The sequence below is a fragment of the Passer montanus genome, unplaced genomic scaffold (assembly GCF_014805655.1).
Source record: "Passer montanus isolate IOZ18808 unplaced genomic scaffold, ASM1480565v1 scaffold89, whole genome shotgun sequence".
In the NCBI taxonomy this organism is placed as follows: domain Eukaryota; kingdom Metazoa; phylum Chordata; class Aves; order Passeriformes; family Passeridae; genus Passer; species Passer montanus.
In genome coordinates, this window is record NW_024374256.1 from 1,723,085 (window position 1) to 1,742,916 (window position 19,832).

At 55.9% G+C, this 19,832-nt stretch overlaps 2 protein-coding genes across 4 annotated transcripts; one reads left to right on the forward strand and one right to left on the reverse strand.

Annotated features, from left to right (window-relative positions):
* Nucleotides 1-128: 128 nt before the first annotated feature.
* NUDC (nuclear distribution C, dynein complex regulator) lies at nucleotides 129-8,575 on the forward strand. Its single transcript, XM_039733795.1, has 9 exons — nucleotides 129-289; nucleotides 1,246-1,323; nucleotides 3,549-3,767; nucleotides 4,050-4,133; nucleotides 4,516-4,632; nucleotides 5,024-5,218; nucleotides 5,782-5,865; nucleotides 5,956-6,074; nucleotides 7,716-8,575. Exons 1-9 carry the CDS (start codon nucleotides 194-196, stop codon nucleotides 7,765-7,767), a joined length of 1,044 nt encoding a protein of 347 aa, XP_039589729.1. The 5' UTR covers nucleotides 129-193; the 3' UTR covers nucleotides 7,768-8,575.
* Nucleotides 8,576-11,661: 3,086 nt separating this feature from the next.
* Nucleotides 11,662-19,369, reverse strand: KDF1 (keratinocyte differentiation factor 1). Of its 3 annotated transcripts, none has more exons than XM_039733845.1 (5): nucleotides 19,331-19,369; nucleotides 18,424-18,595; nucleotides 15,419-16,532; nucleotides 14,511-14,585; nucleotides 11,662-13,912 (listed from the first exon to the last, which is right to left on the reverse strand). In XM_039733845.1, exons 3-5 carry the CDS (start codon nucleotides 16,512-16,514, stop codon nucleotides 13,830-13,832), a joined length of 1,254 nt encoding a protein of 417 aa, XP_039589779.1. In that variant the 5' UTR covers nucleotides 16,515-16,532; nucleotides 18,424-18,595; nucleotides 19,331-19,369; the 3' UTR covers nucleotides 11,662-13,829. The 3 variants fall into 3 exon arrangements, with proteins under 3 accessions (XP_039589779.1, XP_039589777.1, XP_039589778.1); XM_039733843.1 differs by lacking the exon at nucleotides 19,331-19,369 and adding an exon at nucleotides 19,068-19,189; XM_039733844.1 differs by lacking the exon at nucleotides 19,331-19,369 and adding an exon at nucleotides 18,809-19,154.
* Between the last annotated feature and the right edge of the window lie 463 nt (nucleotides 19,370-19,832).

Genomic DNA, 19,832 nt, shown 5'->3' on the forward strand with positions numbered 1-19,832 from the left:
TCTGGCCCGTCGCCATAACAACCGCGCCGCGCCTCGCGGCCCGCCCTTTCCCGCAAGATTGACAGCCTCCGCCACCAATCAGCCAAGAGGGCGGCGCGGGGACGCGCTGGGATTGGCGGGCGGGGAGCGCCTCGCGCTTCCGCGGCCGCCGGTTCCGGTTCCGGCGGCGGCCCGGTGCGGGAGCGGCGGCGCGATGGGGCTGAGCGCGGAGGAGGCGGCGGAGCAGGAGGACCGCTTCGACGGGATGCTGCTCGCCATGGCCCAGCAGCACCAGGGCGGCGTGCGCGAGGTAGCGCCGCCGGCACCGGGCGCGGGGAGGGCGGGGCGGGAGCGGAGGAGCGAGCGGGGAGCGGCCCGGCCTCCCCGCGCCCCGCCCCGGCACGTGGAGCGCGGCACGCACGTGCGCCGCTGCCGGAGCGGCGGTAACGGCCCCCGGCAGCGCCAGCCCGCCCGTTAATTAGCGCGGTGTTAATGAGGCGCCCTCGCCGTGGGCTCGCAGCCCGGCCCCGGTGCCCCGGGAGGGCCCCGGGAGCGCGGCGGTGCCTGCGGTGGGTCACAGCGGGGCAGAGCACCGCAGGGCAGCGTGCGGCTGCCCCGTTCACCCTCCCCGCGAGGCCTGGCCGTGATCGGGGGCTCCCCCCGTGCATCCCCGGTGCATCCCCGGTGCCACCGGCTGGCGGCTCCGGGAGCCAGGCGCTGACCTGGGAACAACCTCCCACCCACATCCCGCTCAGGAATAACTTCTCAAAAAGGTCCTGTGAGAGCCCCCGGTGCGGTGCAGCAGCTCGGAGTGAAACCCCGCGGGGCAGCATTGCTGGGAAACAAAGACTGGCCAAGCTCGGGGAGGATGTGGGCTTGCAGAGGGGATCTGGGGCTGCTGCTTCGTGCATCAGTGGCCCCTGGCAGCTGGAAAAATAAGGAGTTTGCAGACGTGCAAAGAAGCTATGTGTATATTTATATATATATTTATATATACGTGGGGATGTGTGCATGCATAAATCCATTCCTGCCTGGGGCAGCAGCCTGGGCTGGGGCAGCAGGAGCTGGGAATCAGCTGCTGCCTTCAAGCAAAGCACAGCAAGCCCTGTGTGCAGGGAGAGCAGGGCTGGCTCTGCTCAGCTCTGCTGGGCTCACGGGGCTGGCCCCAGGGCACAGCCTCACACAGGGAGGACAAAGGATAAAGGCTGCTCCAGGGACTCCAGGTGGCCTTCAGTGGCCCGGGCTCACTGCTCCTTGTCTCTCCAGCTCGTGAACACCTTCTTCAGCTTCCTGAGGAGGAAGACAGATTTCTTCACCGGGGGAGAGGACGGAGTAGCAGAGAAGGTAAAAAAAATAAACCTCCAGGCGTTTTGCTCTTCCCCCTTCCATCCCACCCGTGTCTGTGCCATGCCAGGGGTGCCCTGCTTGGAGAGCTCCCACATCTGGGTGCACGTGGGCACCAGCAGCTCCCGAGGGAGGGAGACCCAGAGCTGCCCCTGCCAGGTGAGGAGCACCCAGTGCCCTGCTGGGGTGGCACCTCAGGGCAGGATTCTTGCCAGGCTCTGGCCAAAGGCTAGTTTGGAGAGCAAACCTGCCAGACACACTGACTTACTGGTGACACAGCAGGTGATAACCCCCGTTAGCTTGTTTGTTCAGGCCAGGGAAAACACAAAGTCCAGGGCTCTGCACATGCAGCTGCCCCTGGGCTGGGCTGGGGAGCCTGGGCACAGCATCCCCTGCCCTGCAGGGAGCTCTTGCTGGAACTGGAGGGGTTCAAGGTCCTTGCAGCCAAAACATCCTGTGATTCTCTGAAAGAAAGAGAGAAAGGTGAACCCTGCTGTCATTTTTGTTGGAGTAGAGAGCAGATCTCCCCCGTGGCTGGAGGCTGTGTGATCCCACCTGAGAGGCAGCTCAGAGGTGCCTGGCTGCTGTCCTGGGCAATTCTGTGCCTGTGCAAGAGAAGTGTTGGTGCCTTGGGTGTCAAAATGCTTCATGGCCTCCTGGAAAAGTGCCCTGGCACCACGGGAACCACAACAAACAGGGAAGGAGCTGCTTCCCCAGCCCTGCTGAGCCGTGGAAGGGAAAGGAGAGGGTGGGAAAGTCACTGTGGGCAGTGACAGGGACAAGCTCAGGTTTCCTGACCCTGGATCATGGGGTTGGGAGCAGGCTGGGACATCCTGGGGGATGCACACCTTGCATTCTGTACTCCAGGAGAGTGGAGCTGAGCTGAGTAAACAATCCTTGCTCATAAAGCCAAGCAGAAACACTCAGTGCTTGCTTCCAAGCTACAGCTTGCTTGGAAAAGGCTCTGGATTCCCCCCCACCCTGAAGCTCCTGGGATATATATATATATAAAAAAAAAAACAAATGTTCCTCCTCTGATTCCTTGCTGAGGGTCTGTCTCTGTTATTTTCTGGGGCAGACCTCAGCTCACCTACGTGCTGCTGTGCACAGCACCCCTGGCCTTATCGAGCCTGGGGCAATTCTCTGGCTCCCTGCCTGTGTACTCAGCTTTCCCGCTGAGCACGCGGCCCTTGGCAGCAGAGACCTTGGGATTTTGCCTCCCAGAGTCACAACAGCCTTCAGGGGACTGACTGGGAGCAGGGCTGGAGCAAAAGATTCGTGGAGGAGCTTGCCCCTCAGTGTAAAAACAAGTGATTCAAGCGTTTCTCCTCTAAATGGTGGCACTGAGGCTCCGTCTGGAGAAAAGCCCGGGTGTGGGGAAGGTCAGAAGTAGGTAAAGGAGGTGGATCTGGTGTGTCCAGCTGTCCTGGAGGTGTGGAGTAGCTTCAGATAGCTGGGTTGGGCATCAGCTCATCCTGCTGGAATTGCACGAAGGACAAAATTAGTGGAGGATTTTTATTTCACTGTCCTCTCCTGGAAACATACTCTTGGGTAACTGGGAAGGACTACATTTAAATATTTCAAATTTTCTATTTTTCCTCCCTTTTCACTTCCTCCTCTGTTTTTCTGAATTGAAAAATCTCTAGATTTCCAGTCACAAAAACTGAGTGAAGATGAAGGGAAGATTCCCAACATCTGTGGGACTCAGCACACATTGTGTGACCGAGCTGGCTGGGTTGGGGTGTGAAGTGGGTGCTGTTTAACCCCGTGTGCCCCTGTCCCCAGCTGATCACAGAGGCCTTCAGCCACCACAACAAGCTGGTGCCCAGTTGGATCTCCAGACCCCCAGGGACACAGCAGGTTCAGACACCCTGTGCTCCTGAGGAGACCGAGCTGGCTGGGTTGGGGTGTGAAGTGGGTGCTGTTTAACCCCGTGTGCCCCTGTCCCCAGCTGATCACAGAGGCCTTCAGCCACCACAACAAGCCACCATCCAAGTGGATGTCCAACGACTGGGCATCCCCTGGTGCCCAGGGATCTGCAGACCTCCAGGGACAGCAGATCCACACCCTGTGCTCCTGAGGAGACCGAGCTGGTGCCGGTGCCCAGTTGGATCTCCAGACCCCCAGGAACACACCAGATCCACACCTGTGCTCCTCAGGAGACCGAGCTGGCTGGGTTGGGGTGTGAAGGGTGCTGTTTAACCCCTCGTGTTCCTGTTCCCCAGCTGATCACAGAGGCCTTCAGCCACCACAACAAGCTGGCTCAGAAGGAGCGCCGGGAGAAGAAGGCGCGGCAGGAGGCCGAGCGGCGCGAGAAGGCCGAGCGCGCCGCACGCCTGGCCAGCCAGCGCCAGCAGGACAGGGACTGCCCCCAGCCCGGCGAGCCTCGCATCAAGGAGCTCACAGAGGAGGAGGCAGAGAGGCTGCAGCTGGAAATCAACCAGGTGAGAGCCTCTCGGGTAGCTGCGGGTGCAGCTTTGTGCTCCCTGTGGCTGCGAGGGGTTCGAGCGGCTCGGGCTTGCTCTTTGTCCAAGATCTTCCCCTTGCAGTGCCTCTTTGCTGTAACTTTTCTAAGGGCTGAAGATTGCCTGTTTTCACAGTGGGATGCAGTGAGTGGTGCTCTTCAGCTGGAGCTGAAAGGCTGAGGCCATCTAGTGCCAGCTCAGGAGGTGACACAAGGTGCCAGCTCCTGGCTGAGCGTGTTCCTCTCTTCTCTTTTCAAACAGAAGAAGGAGGCACAAGGGCAGGGTAACAGTGTCCCAGTGAAACCCTCGGAGGAGGAAGGTGAATCTTCAGATTCCAACAAACAGGTAAAACTCGTCTGGAGATACTTCAGATGCATAAAATGGTTTGGGTTGGAAGGGACCTTAAAGCTCATCCCGTTCCACCCTCTGCCATGACACCTTCCACTACACCAGGTAGCTCCAAGCCCTGGCCAAAATACACACTTTGAAAATAGAAATTAGACAATTTGGTGTTAAAAATGCATAGTTAATCCCTAAATGTGCCAGTACAGAGGGCTTGTGGGTTTTTTTCTTGTAGTCATGTTCTACCAGAAGCAGCTATTAATTATGGAGCTAAATTCAAGGGGATATAAAATACAAAGAACTGACCTGCAATCCTTAAAAAACCTAAGAGCTGTTGTTACAATGGAAACTGGAAAAGCTTCTTTCTTGATCTTGGATTGCTTAGGGAACAGATGATGAAGAAGAAGAAGATGAGAAGGATAAAGGAAAACTTAAGCCCAACTCTGGCAATGGAGCTGACCTTCCAAATTACAGATGGACACAGACTCTTTCAGAATTGGATGTAAGTAGTGCTTCATGACCAGGATCTGAGACAGGGAATAAGAGCAGGTGCTGGTAAGAGGTGAAGCCAATTCCCTGTGTCTCAGTTGCCTCTGGAAGTTCATTGGAAACAGCAATGTTTCAATAGCTGGGAGAGAGCTTTGTAACTCAGTAGAATTCCCAGGAACTGTAGTTTTCAAAATTTTGGTCTTGTTTTAACCAGGCATTGAAATCTGCTTCCCTTTTTATGATCCCTTCCTCTCACCTCCTGCTCGCTCAGTACCTCAGGGAAAGGAGTCTCTGCTCTGTCTGGCTTTGGTGAAACCAGGGCAGGAAGGCTTGGAACAGCAGCATGGGAGGGTAAGGAGGATTTTCCCTGCCCAGCTGCTCAGATCTGCTCCTCTTTGCTGCAGCTGGCTGTCCCCTTCAAGGTGAGCTTCAGGCTGAAGGGCAAGGACGTGGTGGTGGATATCCAGAGACGCCGCCTCAGGGTGGGCCTCAAGGGCCACCCCCCTGTCATTGATGGGGAGCTCTTCAACGAGGTCAAGGTGGAGGAGAGCTCCTGGCTCATTGAGGATGGCAAAACAGTCACCGTGCACCTGGAGAAGGTAAAGCAGGGTGGGCTGGGCAGGAGTCAGGCTGGGCTGCCTCTTCTGGGCCCTCAGCTGAAACAGCCCTGTGGGTGTCCTGGCACAGTGTCAGTGGTGCCACTGCTTGTGGGGTATTTAAGTTCCTCCATCTTCAGTCTAATTTTATGCTGTTCCAGAATACCCAATGTATTTCTCAGCAGTTCAAGAGAAGCTGGAAGGAAATCAGTCATTTTAGTGTTGTTCTTTAGTGTGTTTTGACATCTGTTGGTGACGTGAAAATCCAGGGACAGACCTCCTTGTGTCCCTTCTTGTGTCCCCTCTGGGCCTCTCCAGGTGGTGTGTTGCAATCTCATTTATGTCATGCCAAATGGGACATCTGACATTCTCTCAGATCTCCCAGCTGTGAAAATTTAGGCTGCCTAAAGTAATTCGAAACAAAAATACCCTTTATCTATGTTTATTGATATTTGGAAAACTAGCAAATAAAGTTTGATTCCATATTTTTTTTCCTGTGACTGAGACTTAAAAACCCTAGAACGAGTCCAAGAAAGACAAACTGGTTTTGCTTCTTTGTCCTCTAGATCAACAAAATGGAATGGTGGAACAAACTGGTCTCCACAGACCCAGAAATCAACACCAAGAAAATTAATCCAGAGAACTCAAAGGTAAGAATTCTTCTGTTTTATGGGACAGAGCCTGCTCAGGAATGAGCTCAGTTGAGGCCAGAGTTGTTCCAATCTGGATCTTGCTTTCAGTTGTCAGACCTGGACAGCGAAACTCGCAGCATGGTGGAGAAGATGATGTATGACCAACGACAGAAGTCCATGGGCCTGCCCACCTCTGATGAACAGAAGAAGCAGGATATTTTGAAAAAGTGGGTGCAGCTCATTCCTTGGCGTGGCTTTGCCTTCCCAAGTGCCTTCTCCTCTTCCTCTCTGGCACAAATAAGGGAGCAGCAGCTTGGCCTTTGGTCCTCTTGGCCAGCCAACAGTGTCTGTAAAAGCCTGTGGGGGTAGAAAGCCTAGTGGGAAAATCTGGGAATAGCCTAGCTCTGGAATTGTCTTAATCTGCTGATTTCAGGTCCAGAAGGCACATTTAGAGCTGAAGGTGCCATCTCTGCTGAACTTTAACATGGTCTTGATTGGTGTCTAATCTCCCTCGGTAGCCAGCTAATCACCCCTCCCTCCCTCCCTCCCTCCCTGCACTTGCCTCCAGACAGTTGTCCCCAAGCCACTTTTATGGCTTTATTGCCCTGTTTGGCATAAATTCACTGTGGCAGGGAAATGATTCCTGGAGCTCCCAAGGCCATTTGGGAAGGTGTGGAGGCAATTCTGGGTCACACAGCTTCTTCAGCAATGCAGCCCCACACCTTATCTCTGGGTGAAGGATTACTGTGGCTGACCTGCCTGACTCCTTGGCTTTATCTGTAGTGCCAAAAGCTCTGTGAAGCTGAGTGGGGTCTGAGCAGAGCAGAGACCAGGCTGCCCTGGTGCTCAGTGGGGTGGGGAGCACCCTCTGCTCCTGGGAGGCCACATGCTGGCAGGGCCACTTGTTTGGTGCTCTGGAAGCTGGTAAAGGATGGAGAGGAAGTTTAGACTTTGTCCAGGGCAAAGGTGACTCAGTGACACCCATGTGGGTGCTGATGTCTGCCAGTGGAGCTGTCCTGGCTGCCAAACAAGGACATGATCCTCACAGCACAGATGGCCCTGGAAGTGGAGAGTGGAAATGCTGTGGGGGCGTTCCAGGGGAAACCCTGAGATGGGAGCACAAAGGAAACCAAGCTGCCCTGGCTTGCAGGGTGTGTGTGAGGCCTCCACAGGGCTGGCATGTGTTGTGTCCCTTGGGGAGCAGAGCAGAGCAGCCTCTGTGTGCACTGGGCACTCCTGGGCACACAGCACTGCCCTCAGAACTTCCCAGTGTGGCAGCCTGAGTCCAGGTAGTCCTGGAAGGTGTCCCTGTCCTTGCAGGGGGTTGGAACAAGATGATCTCTAAAGTCTCTTCCAACCCACACCATTCTGGGATTCCCTCTGCTGGGACTGCAGTACATTTGAAATGAGGTTACACCTGGTGTGAAACCAGGCTCCTCTGGCCATGTCCTCCCTGGGATTGTACTGGCAGAGCACTGGGATATTCCCCACATTCCACTAAAGCTGCCAGCCCTAATCTGCCTTCACCATCTCCCCTCTGCCCCACAGTCAGTGTCGTGGCTGCTCTGTGCCCAGCCCAAGGCAGCAGTGAAGGGTGTGTGTTTGATAATTAACAGCTCCCGTGTGTCTGGGCCTGCTGACCTGGTAGGCTGGCAGGAATGCTGTTCCCACTGACCCAAGGGAAAGGTGTTTGTAGGGAAAGTGCAGGGAATGTGTCCCAAGGAGCTCAGCAGAGCCCTCCCTGCTGTGGAGGGCGTGGGGCTGCAGCAAAACTGCACAGTGCAGGAAGCAGGAGCCCTTCCCTCCCCAGACAGAGCTGTTTGCCTCCTGCTCACTCACCCAAACTCTTGTCTTTGTTTTCCTTGCAGGTTCATGGAACAGCATCCAGAAATGGACTTTTCAAAGGCTAAATTCAACTGAGCTCTCCCCCTTCCCCCCCTCTTTCAGTCAGCCCCTGAATGGGGCAGGAAATGTATGGTTGGATATTCCTCACCTTGGGCAAGTAAAAGTTCAGCATCCCCCACCCGAGCTTGCTGTGGAGGCAGCTGCTCTGTCACCCTCAGTGTCCTGGGAGCAGCAGGCAGGGCCCCAGAGCAGCTCCACACAGAGCATCTGCCACAACTCCCAAAGGCAGCGAGGAGAGAAGGAGGGCTTAGAGCACAAAGGGTGTTAGGGCTGAGAGAGCCAGGCCTGAGAGGTTTTGGGGTAAATCCTTGAGGTGTTGCTTTGCTTCCCTGAGCTGCTCGTCTGCTCTTTGCTACTGGCACAGGTACTCCTGAGTTCTGCTCCCTCCTGCTCTCCTGTGAAGACAAGGGTCAGTTTATTTGGTAAAATAAATCTTTTTTCTGCCTTCTTGGGAAGGGAGTACAGCAGTTGAAAAGCACAGCTATTGCAGTGCAGACAGACCCTGCTTCTCCTTGCTGCTGCTCCTGTTTGTGCCAGAAGTGGGACAGCTGGAGCACTCGGGGGCTCCCAGCACAGAGGGAGGGGTCAGCCTGCTGTCCTGGAGCAAGGAGAGGCTGGAGGCTCTGTGGCTGTGGGTGGGAGAGGGCGTGGGGGGCGTTGGGGATGCTGTTGTTGCTGGGAGTGTCTCCTGCCTCTTCCCCAAGAGCCTCTCTCCCCTGTGGCCGCGCGCTGTGTGAGCTCCTGCTGACGAGTGGCATCACTCTGCATGTTCCTGTCTTTGTTAAAACTGCAGTGCAACATAAAGGAAAACAAGTGGAGAATAGCTCAGTGTGTGGTTTCTTTGGCAGAAGGGATCAGGGATCCAGGCTGGGAGGGGAAAGGAAGAGGTGCCAGGGGTGCTGTGCCTGTGCTCTCTGCAGCTGCCTGTGGATTCCTCTGGTGCTCTCAGCTCTGCACTGATGGTCTCTCCCTCCCTCAGGAGGTGGCACTGGGGGCTGTGTCTTGCTCAGGAGTGCTGCTGAGCCCCATTCCCAGCTTAAACCCCAGGGTGGCTGCTCCAGGCTCTGCTCTCCACAGAGCAGCACGAGCCACACCAGGAAGCCACCCTTGCCCCAGGTCTCCTTTATGCCCAGCTAACAAGGAGAGTGTCAGGGAATCCTGGGCTCTGTCCCAGATCCCTGCTGCTGTGGCTCTTCTTGCCTCTGCCTCCCCCAAACATTTCCACCTCCTCCCTGAGGGATGGGCACAAACGGCTGAAAATTCAGTTTGGGCAAAGTCCAGCCTGGTGCAGCACCTGGCATGGGGGGTTGTTTTCTGAGCAGCAGAGCACTGTTTGCATGAAGTCTCTGTTTTACAGACTCTTGGGGTTAAAAAGCAGCCAGCCTAGCAGAGCAAGGACCCAGACCAGGGCAGCTGCCTGTGGAGTGCTCTGGGCCAGATCTTCCTGCCTGTTTGTCTTCCAGATCACCTACACCCACCTGCCCTCACCTACACCCACCTGCCTTCACCCTTTACTCACCCTACACCCACCTGCCTTCACCCTACACCCACCTGCCTGTCTGTGCTTTGGCCCTGATAAAAGAGCAGCATCTCCTGTTTTCAGAAAAGCTGAACTGTGCAGGATTTGAAGGTTTCAGCCCCAGAATGAGCTACCTGCCTGGTCTGTGGGACAGGTGAGCTGGGAGGGCTGAGCAGCTTCACCCTGTTCTCAGCTCTGTCAGCGAACCCCAGGGAAGCTGGGGGAGAGTTTTAGGGGGGAAGGGGTCAGTGGGAGAATGGGGCCACCCCTGGTGCCCTGACCCTGCAGGAGGTGAATGCCCGGGCTGTGTTTGTGAACGTGGCTGATCCCAGAGCTGCCCCTGGACTTCGCCCCCTCGGCAGCGGAACAGAAGGTGTTTCAGTGCTGGCCTTGTCCCCTGCCAACACCCCCGGGCACCGCTGTCCCCAGGCCAAAGTGAGGTGGGAGCACCCTTTTGCTTCCCCTAGGATAAACCCTGCTGCGTCCCAGCAGCTGCTCAAGGCTTGAGGAGTGCAAAGCCCCACCTCAGTGTGAGTCCCTGGAGACCCCGGAGCGTGGCCTTGTCCTGTGCCCAGGGCAGGGAAGGGCTGGGCAGCACCAGGACCCACACCCAGCCGTGGTGCCCGAGCCCCAGCAGAGCAGGGAGGGCAGTGCTGGACAGGGACAGGTCACCCGGGTGCCCCTGGCTCCCCACACCTGTGCCAGGTCCCTCTGTCTCCCTCTGGTTCCCCACACCTGTGCCAGGTCCCTCTGTCTCCCTCTGGCTCCCCACACCTGTGCCAGGTCACCTGGAGCAGCCGTTCTGGTGCTGCCACCAGCCGGAGGGCAGAGCCTGCAGCTCCTCACCTGCCCAGGGCCCTTCCTCACCCCCTGTAAAAGCAAGGCCTTGGCAGGCACAGCAGGCTCTGCACAGAGCTTTCTACAGGGTACAGTTTTCCCCAGTCATTTGGTTTTTTTCCTTAACAGCAGCTCCTGGCTTAGCTTTTATTAATGAATATTGCAGCTCAGAGCATTTGGGAAATATCCCAGGCTCCAGGACTGCTTTGGGAAGAGCAATGGAAGAGCAAAACCCCGAGGAAGGGAACAGGAACAGCGAGTATTGGATGTTACTGTGTCATTTTAGGAGGAGCCTCAGCTGCTCTGTTACTGCAAAGGCCAGGCTGTGAGGAATTAGAGTCCATCCATCTGCTTCCTAATGCCTAAGCCACACTGAAATAAATAATTCAGCAACTCAGGATGTGGATGTGCAGAAGAATTTCTCTAACACTCCTGCAGAGCTCCTGAGCTGCCCTCACCTGATCCCAGGGACTGTGGGCAGGGGGACAGCTCGGGCTGGGCAGGACAGGGATCCCTCTGGGGCCACAGCACAGCAAGGACACACAAAGTGGGAGTGTCTGGAGACTCCTGGCAAAACCAAGCCCAATAAAACCAAACAATGTCTTCAGGAAAAGCCAGGTGCTGAGTCAGGTTCCCAGAAGGAAGCACCTGTGTGAGAGAACTCCTCCACAGCTGCGTGGCCAGGTAAAGGCTCTCGTGTTTGTGAGGGCTCCGCTTGGGCAACCCAGTCAGCTCACTCAGCAGAACACTCAACACATGCTCAGAGCAAAAACCACTCCAGCAAGAGCCAAGACAGCTCCATCCACAGCAAACAACTCCCTGCAGACAGAAACCCCATGGGCTCATCCCTTGTGTGGATGTGAGCCAGGAGACCCAAACTGGGAAGCTGCTGAGCACAACTGGGCTGACAGGCCCCACCCAGCTGGTCTGAGGGCTCCAGACACAAAAACATCCCCAGAGACCCTTCCCAGCCAAGAGAAGGCAGCATTTAGCTGTTCATGGCTCTGAAATCCTCCCAGGAAACACATCCTGGTCCTGTGCCCAGGGGAAACCCCCCAGGGCTCCTGCCCAGCCCCTGCCCGGAAGGGTGAGGGAAGGTCAGCAGCCAGGAATGGAGCCCTGCAGGTTATCCCAGGGTTTGGACTGAAATTGGGAAGTGCAGAACTGGTCCTTCAAGTCCCAGGCTCAGAGGCTGGGCCACCCTCCATCCCTGAGCTGATCCTGAGGACCAAACCCCACATCTGCTGCCACGAGCTGGTGACATCAGAGGGACAACCTGAGAATTCTCCCCCAGGCTCAGCTTTTCCAGAGCTCAGTTCCAGCATCACGCCCAGGGAAGGTCCAGGTTTGCCTGCAGGACAACAAACACTTCCCCAGAGGCTCCTTCATTTGCATCCAGACACCAGCCTGACATTCAGGATCCCCCTGGAGCTACCAAATGGGTGAAAATGTCTTTGTCCCTCTGGGACTGCAGGAATCAGCCACCCTCTGAGCAACCCCCACCCCAGGATCTCCAAGCTGGTGAAAACAGGAATGTAAAAGTCACAGCACAGTAAAGAGCACAACTTTTACTTTATAAAAAAGACCAAACCAGAACATTTAAGGCCAGTGAGTGCAAAAGAATCCCACAAGACACCACAGGTGAACCAGCTTCAGGGACCATCGAGCTGACAGCCTTCCTCTTAGTGAATTTGGGGGGGCTTGGGTTTTTTTGGCTAGTTTAATCCCCACACGCTCACTCTTCATACCCACACTAGCCACTAAGGTGTGTATCTGCTCTGTAGCCCAGCTCAGCCCTCGTGTCCAGCACAGCCCACAGAGCTGTGTCAGTGTGACCCACGCGACACCTCAGCGCTCAGCTTTGAGGAAACTTGTCCAAAATAACAATGTACAAACCCAGGAGAAGCAGAAGCCAAGCAGGTCCCTCTGGACAGGCAGCACTGGGAAGGAGGTGACCTCACACAGCTCCCCTGGAGTCCCAGCCTGGCCTTGCTTCAAGTCTTTCCCTTGTATAAACTCGATTTCTCATAAATCAACAGCTTTAAACACAAAGCAGGGAGGGGAAGCCAAATCCAAGGCTCAGTCCCTTCCCTTCATCGATCTTTGAAACATCTCTGTGTCTCCAGGTGTGGTCTCAGTAATGCCCCTGATTCCTGGAAGCACACTCTGAAAACAGCCAGTGGTTTACAGAAACAGGCTCTAACAGGGACTGGAACTGTCCATTTCAAAGGGTTTTGGCCTTTTAAAGGAGCTTGAGAGCTTGTGAGAGGAATTAAATCCTTTCTCCCTGCCCAAACTTCTGAAGAGCAATCACAAGCTACAAAATAAAGGCACATTTCAATTCAACTAAGGCACATTTCAGTTCAATTAAGGGACATTTCAGTCCAACTGAGGCACATTCCAGTCCATCTAAGGCACAAAACCATGGTCCACACCAAAGCCCAGGGCCGGTTTGGGCTTCCCTCTCCCCAAAATCCAGTGGGTGTGTTTGTCCTATGGCTGGTAAATTAAATGAAGCGTTTTCTGTTCATGTCCAAGGGCACCCAAAGCTCCAAACAAGTCCCATGGGTTGACATGTTTGCTTTGTGATAAACAACCAAGGGGCAACACCAACTTCCTCCTGCTGCAGCCCTCCAGGTCAGATGGCACTGAGCCCTTGGGACAGCAGTGCCCAATTCCTGGCTCCCACTGCCTGCCAGGGAGCCCCAAAGGGGAGGAGCAGCTGCTGAGTGCCCACAGGGAAAGGCAGGGACCAGCAGTGCCTCACAAACCCTCTGCTGACACTCTCAGGAGCTTTTTCTTTCGAGGCAAACCAGGGGATTTGAAGGGATTTTTTAGCAGGACAGTCAAACAGCCCAGTTCTGAACCATGGAAAGTCAGGAATGAATTGAGTGTTCCCCTCACTGCCACAATCCTGCTCCAGGCTCTCCCAGGGGAAACCTGGGAAGAGGAGTGAGGAGAGCTGCTGGCAGGCAAGGCAGAGTGTGCTCCTGGAGCCCAGCAGAGCTGATCCCCACGCTCTGCTCCTGCAGGGGCAGCCCAGCAGCCAGCCCAGCCCCCAGCACTGGCCCTGAATCAGGACATGAGCCAAGAGGCCACAAATTAAAAGAGTCCCACAAACCTGAACCTTCTCCTCAGGCAGCAGGAGGTGACACCAGGCTCAGCAGGGAAAGGCAGACCTCCCTACTGCAAACACCATGGGTAGAGGACTTTGGGTTGGTGGGACCAACAGAGGCACTTTAAACAGAGATTTGGGTCCTTGCAGAGCAGGATCTCAGCCTGCACCTCAACATCAGCACCAGCACAGACACCACAGTTACTCCCTATCCAAGTTCACTCAGGCAATGGCAGGAAGCAGAACTGTACAACAGGTCCCCAAAGCAGGGAAAGGGCTGAGCCACAGGCAGCTGGAGCTAAATGTGATTTACAGAAATCACAGAGGCACAAGTTCTCTGCTACTTCCTTGTCCATCTTCTCCTCCCTGGGCACACATTCCACCTCCCAGGTTCGTTAACTCTGCAGTTTGCTTCCTTGATTGTCCAAAAAAACCAAAATATCCAGTGAAGTTCAGGCAGCAGGAAGAATCTGGCTTCAATAAGGATCAGGGTAGACTGGGGAAAAAAAAATAAAAAATCGAGCATGGCACAGCACACTCCACATGGAAGGAGCAGGATTGTGAGTGCAGCAAAGGCCTGGAATGCCTCCCTGCTGCTCAGGTCCTTTAACAGTACACCTGGAGCAGAGGTGCCCCGGACGAGTCAGTCTCTGTGTCCTGGAAAGAGGAATCTCTGCTGGTTGGAGAGCCTTGGGGAGGAAAGAAGAGAAGAGACGGTGCCATTAGCCCAGGGGAAGCACAGCAGCCTGGCAGTGGGGAAGCAGCTGCCACAAAAGGCTTTGTGTACCATGAGGGAGGAGAAAGCCACACAAAGCCATGGCAGGGAACAGCCCTGCCTGCATTGCAGCCATCTCCCAGACAGAGCTGCTGTGCAGGAGGAAACTTGTCCTGTAGCCCTGGGCTGCTCTCGGGGAGGACAGAGCTCGGGGCAGCTGTCACTCCTGCCTGCTTCCCTTTTGCACAGTTCCTTTTGCTCCCAGTCTCACCCAGCTGTGACCTCTGGCAGTCACACCCCAAATACAGCCCCAAACTTTGTCAGGGCACAGAGAAACTGAAAGCTCTCAGGTCAGGTCCTGGCCAAGGACAGGGAACGTGCCACGCTGGGATTTCACCCCTTTTCAGAAAGATCCACCAACCCAGGGAGAGTCCAAGTTCCATCACCCCCAACGCCAGGAGAACTGAGGGGAGCCTGAGCAGCAGGGTCAGCCCAGGCTTTGTGGGGGTGAGGACATGGAGCAGGGGGGCCCAGGGCTCTGCAGTGCAGCCAGGCCCAGCCAGGTGCGTTACCTGCGCTGCTGTGCCGCCTCATGTTCCTGGCCAGCACATCCGCCGGGGTCTCCTCCGAGATCTGCACGGCCAGCTCTGCAAGGGAAGCCAAGAGGGCCTGAGACAGCAAAGAGGATGTGGAGGATGACTCAGCACTAAGGATCCCTGTCAGGGAACACCCTCAGGGAACAGGACTGGCAGAGTCTGATTCCTCCCATTGCTTCTGCCACTGTGCGGACAGTCTGAGCTGTGTCCTTAAATCCCAGGAGCAGCCTCTCTGCTAATCTGGGAAGCACAACACCCACACGGTTTCCTCTGGTATTTCTGGATATCTCCTTGCTCCCACACTCAGCTTCTCAAGGTTTTTCTACAACAAACTCTGTTCTACCCTGCTCTGGAGCTCAGACACTTGAGGCTGCTCCCACAGGGAGGAAGAAGCAGAAGCACTGGTGCTGTGGAACAGCCCTTCCCTCCTCTCTGCAGGAACATTCACAGTGTGGAGGAGGTCTGGGCTCTGAGGACACACTGTCACCAGAGTCTAAGGGTGGCATTAGCTAGGCAGCACATGGGAGAGAGCCAGCTGGGTAACTGGACATCCTCGGGCACGAGCAGCTCGTCTGGTCCTACCAGTTCAGTTTGACTCACCATTTTTCTGCCTGCCTTGGATGAGCACAGGCAGAAGCAGCAGCAGCAGCACAAACCCATCTATTGCTCAGCACAAACCTCATGGGCAAGGAAAGACAGGCTCAAGAAAGCCACAGCACAGGGAGGAGGGTGAGAAGCAGAGCTCTGCACTCACACACCCCAGCAGAACAGAACGAGCCCACCGGGGACACAGCAGCTCCCAGCCCCGCTGCAGCGCCACACCTCCATGGCTTTGGTGACACAGCCCTCTAGCAGCCCCCAGGGACCCCCAGGACCCCTCATACCATCCTGGCTGATGACCATGGACTCCAGCATCGTCTCGTTCCCGCTGTCTGGCGCGGTGGCCCGGCCTGACTTCTCCTCGTGGCCCGGGCTGCAGATGTGGGGCCGCACGCGGCTCTTGCGCGTGCTGATGCGGATGATGCCCCGCACCAGGCGGCACTCGGCGTCCTGCTCGTCCAGGTTGTAGTCCTGAGTGATGCTGTTGATCAGGTCCGAGATCTTGTTGGTCTTCTCCAGGAAGACGGTGTCCGAGGTGCACTTGGCCAGCTCGTCGATCTGGTGGACACTGAAGAGCTCCGTGAGCTTCTTGAAGATCAGCACGTCGATCTGCCGGCTGGACATGGAGCCGTTCAGCTCGCTGATGTCCACGTCGGACTCGTGGAAGGAATAGTACTCCTCCGAGCTCCGGTGGCTGCTGGGCAGTGCTGGCTTTTCTATGCTGTTCCTGAAGGGCTTCTCCAGCAGCTCCTTGCAGCAGGAGTCAGACTCCACGTGGTGGTTGGTGTTCCTGTTTGGATAGACGGGGATGCCCTTCAGCTTCACGTCTGGGTAACTGAAACTGCTGCCCATGCTGGACTTTTTGATCTGGTTCCCGTTCTTCTCAGCAGGAGAGGTGTTGGCGGGGCTGTTTGGCAGCCGCCCGTTGTAGTCTCCGTTCTTGCCATCATCCGTGGAGGTCTCAGCAGGCCCTGGATAGGGAATGCACACACTGCAGTCCTGGAAGCAGCCCCCACACGTCACTATGCAACAGAAAACAGCCTTGTACGTGTTCCAGGCCTGAGACAGGGAGGAGCAGCAAAAGCCCTGGTTTGGGGGAGCCTCTGCTGTCCCGGAGATGAAGGTGATGGTCTCTGCCTCGCGGCCGTTGGGGTCTTTGAGCTCGGCCTTGCGCCCTTTCCTGTCCCGCATCTGCTGCGCTCGGCTGCGGCTCGCCTTGATCTCGGGCGTGGAGCCACTGAACACCTCCAGGCTGACATCCGTGCTGTCCCTGCTGTCCCTGGCTGCCCGGGCCCGCAGGGGCACAGCCTCCTGGCACGGCTGCTCCCGCTGCCGGGCGCTGCTCAGCTCGGGGGGCAGGCGGCTCCTGCGGCCCAGCATGGCGCGGCACTCGGGCACCTGCAGGGCACAGGGGGGGCAAATCAGAGCAGTCCCCCACCACCAGCCCCACCTCAGCACAGAGGGATCCGACAGCCAGACATTCCCAAAGCCAACACTGCAATGATTTTTGGGAATGTTTTGTGTCAGGACTCGCGCTGCTCTCACTCAGGGTCTGCGTTCCGGGGCTCTCCCACCACCCAAGCCCTGCTGCTTCCTTTGGGTAGATGCTTTAAAAGGGCTATTTTCAGACATCAAAATCCCTGTAACCTTCAGAGGAGTCTCCTCCAGGCAGCTGGAAGAGGCGTCAGCTGCAGAGCCATGAAGGAGCAGCACAGCTGGAGGTGGAGCCACTGACAGGCTCCAAAGGGAAAGTATCTTTTTTTAAACAACTTCCCTTTGTCTTGCATTCCCCAGGATTAGGCTGGGCCCTGACAGCACTTATCCATTTCAAAACACATCGTGCCCAGGAGGAGATGACAAGCAATCCATCATGATGCAAGCTGCCAATTCCAACTCCACGTTTATTTGCTGCTATTTCAATTTAGAGGATTTAGCAATGACAGCATTACCAACACTAATGATTTTTGCCAGTCATGCTAAGGTCAGAGGATGTCAAAGACTTCCCTGTGAGAACCTGATGTCTTCATCTGGATTAAGGAAAAGACCTTGTCAACAAGTTGGTCTCAAATCAGCCCCATGGGAACAAAACCTTTACAAACCCTACAGAAACAGAACCCCAGAGTGCTCAGCTGTGCCAGCACAGCTCTGCAGGCAGGAGGGAACTGTTTCTGCAGTGAGCACTGTCCTGTTCCCTCTGCCCAGAGCCAACCTCCACACCCTGCCACGTTAACTCTCCCTGGTTTTCATCTTTTCATTATTAAAGCTCAGCTTGGGGTGGTGTGAGGAAGGTCAGGTCAGGGCTGGCACTCTGCACTGCTGCTCTGCCTTTACAGCCTCTGGTGGGTCCTGGAATTCTCCATGGTTTCCAGGCTTCCTGGCCAACGCTGCTTGCACCTCCAAGAGATCCTTTCAAACACTAATTAGGGTAATTAATAAGCAGTGAGAGCCCAGCCATAGTGTAAGTGTTGTATTTTACTGTGGACTTTCTATAGGGCACCTCAAGCATGAATAAATAAATCTGCCAGACCTTGTTAGAGCATTGCCTCTTTCTCCCTGGTTTTTAAACCAAGAGTCACATTTTCCCCACAGAGAAGCAGCCCCAGACTGAAAGCCAGGCAGTTACAGCACACCATTGCTTTCCAGGAATATTTTGGCTCTGTTACCTTACGAAAACTCATCCCAGGAGCTCCCTTTGCACATTCCTGGGCAATATCCAAAATAAAAAGCCCCAGATGCTCCAATTTCAGTGCAGGGCAGGCAGAGCTCCCTCATCTCAGCATCACTGCAGAGTTTTGATTGTTTTCACTTCAGAACAGGTTATTCCCCTCAACTTCCTCATTTTTGTAATTTTCTGCAGTTCAGAATTTAAAAACAGACTAAAAAAACATGAAATTAAATGAAAACATTTGAGCTGAACTGGGAACTGCTTACTGGGGTGTTTCTTTTCATTCCAAGTCCTCACTGAGAGACCCAACATCTGCATTGCACAGCAACACTCCTTTACATAACAACAGAAATATTCTGAGATTTCGGAGCATTTGGGGCAGAGGGAGGAGCATTATCTCAGCTCTGAGGAGAAGACCTGCAGGCACAGGAGCAGAGACACCTCTGGGCTCGCCCATTCCCATCACAAATCACGCTCCTGGGACCTCTGGACCACAAGGAAAAGTTCCTCAGGAGCACAGACAGGACACAGCTCCTCAATCCAGCAGCTTCCCCAGCACAGGAACGGGCTGGACCAAAACCCAAAGAAATGCTCAGACCAAAATCCCATCCAGGTGTAACTCACACGATGGCTGGGAGCTTCCTCTGCTCTCACACAGGCACTGTGGGTGACTGCAGGACCCTCCAGAGAGCCTCAGCATCTGCTCCAGAGGAGCCAGGAAGGATCCACAAAGGGTTTGCAGGACTCAGAGTTAGCCAGGGTCTAAGATCTTCATTGTTCAGAGGGTGGGATTTCCCTGGAAAGTTTAGAAAAAGCTCGGTTAAGTTGTGAATCTCCTGAACAACACATCCATCAGCAATAACCACACTGCTGGTGCTGCTGGCAGCTAGGGAATGTCTCCCAAATCCAGGAGACAGGCTTCACACACTGACACAGCTTCTCTGAACTCTGTGGAAGCACCCAGAGCTGGGAAGTGTCCTAGGGAGCCTTGCCAGGAGCTGGAAGTCACCTGTTCAGCTCTGCTCCCCACTGCTCTGCTGGCACCGGGGGATGGAGATCCCGAGGCAGGGTGAATGTGGATCCAGCACTGTCCCTGTGCATCCCCGGGGATGCCAGCGCCCCTCTGGGATATCAGCAACCTGCCCAAGAACTGTGCCAAGCCCTGCCCTGTGCCCCTGGTCCAACACACCCACCCCAGCACGGGGCAGGCAAACAAAGCCTGACCCTTCTCCCTGCAGAACGACGGGGAAGGGAAAGGGGAGACCCACCTGGGCACCAAACTGAGCTGCCTCTGCTACCTGGGCCCCACCATGCCCTGCAGGGAGGATTTGGGAGAGAGGAGAAGCTGGCAGCAGGAGGGCAGGGGCGGCAGGGGCAGCAGAGGCAGCAGGAGAGCAGGGGCAGCAGGAGAGCAGGGGCAGCAGGAGAGCAGGGGCAGCAGGAGAGCAGGGGCAGCAGGAGAGCAGGGGCAGCAGGAGAGCAGGGGCAGCAGGAGAGCAGGGGCAGCAGGAGAGCAGGGGCAGCAGGTTACCTGCGAGCCGGGAGCGCGTCCGGCCCCGCCTCACCTGGGCCAGGTGCGCCACGTGACCCGGACGGGCCGCGCCGAGGGACAGCAGAGCGCGGCGGGCGAAGCTGCTCCGGGGCCGGGCACAAACCGGGACAAACCGGGACAAACCCGGGTCCAAACCGGGACAAACCCGGAACAAACCGGGACAAACCCGGGTATAAACCTGGACAAACCCGGGTCCAAACCGGGACAAACCCGGGACAAACCGGGACAAAGCCGGGTACAAACCGGGACAAACCCGGTACAAACCGAGACAAACCTGGGTACTAACCCGGGTAAAAACCGGGACAAACCGGGGCAGCAGGGGCAGCAGGAGAGCAGCAGGAGAGCAGGGGCAGCAGGAGAGCAGCAGGAGAGCAGCAGGCACAGCAGGCACAGACCCTTCCCTGCCTGCCCAGGCTCCCCGCTCTGTTTTCCAGCCCTGGCAACCAGAGCCGACCCCAAAGCCCCGGCAGAGCCCCGAGCG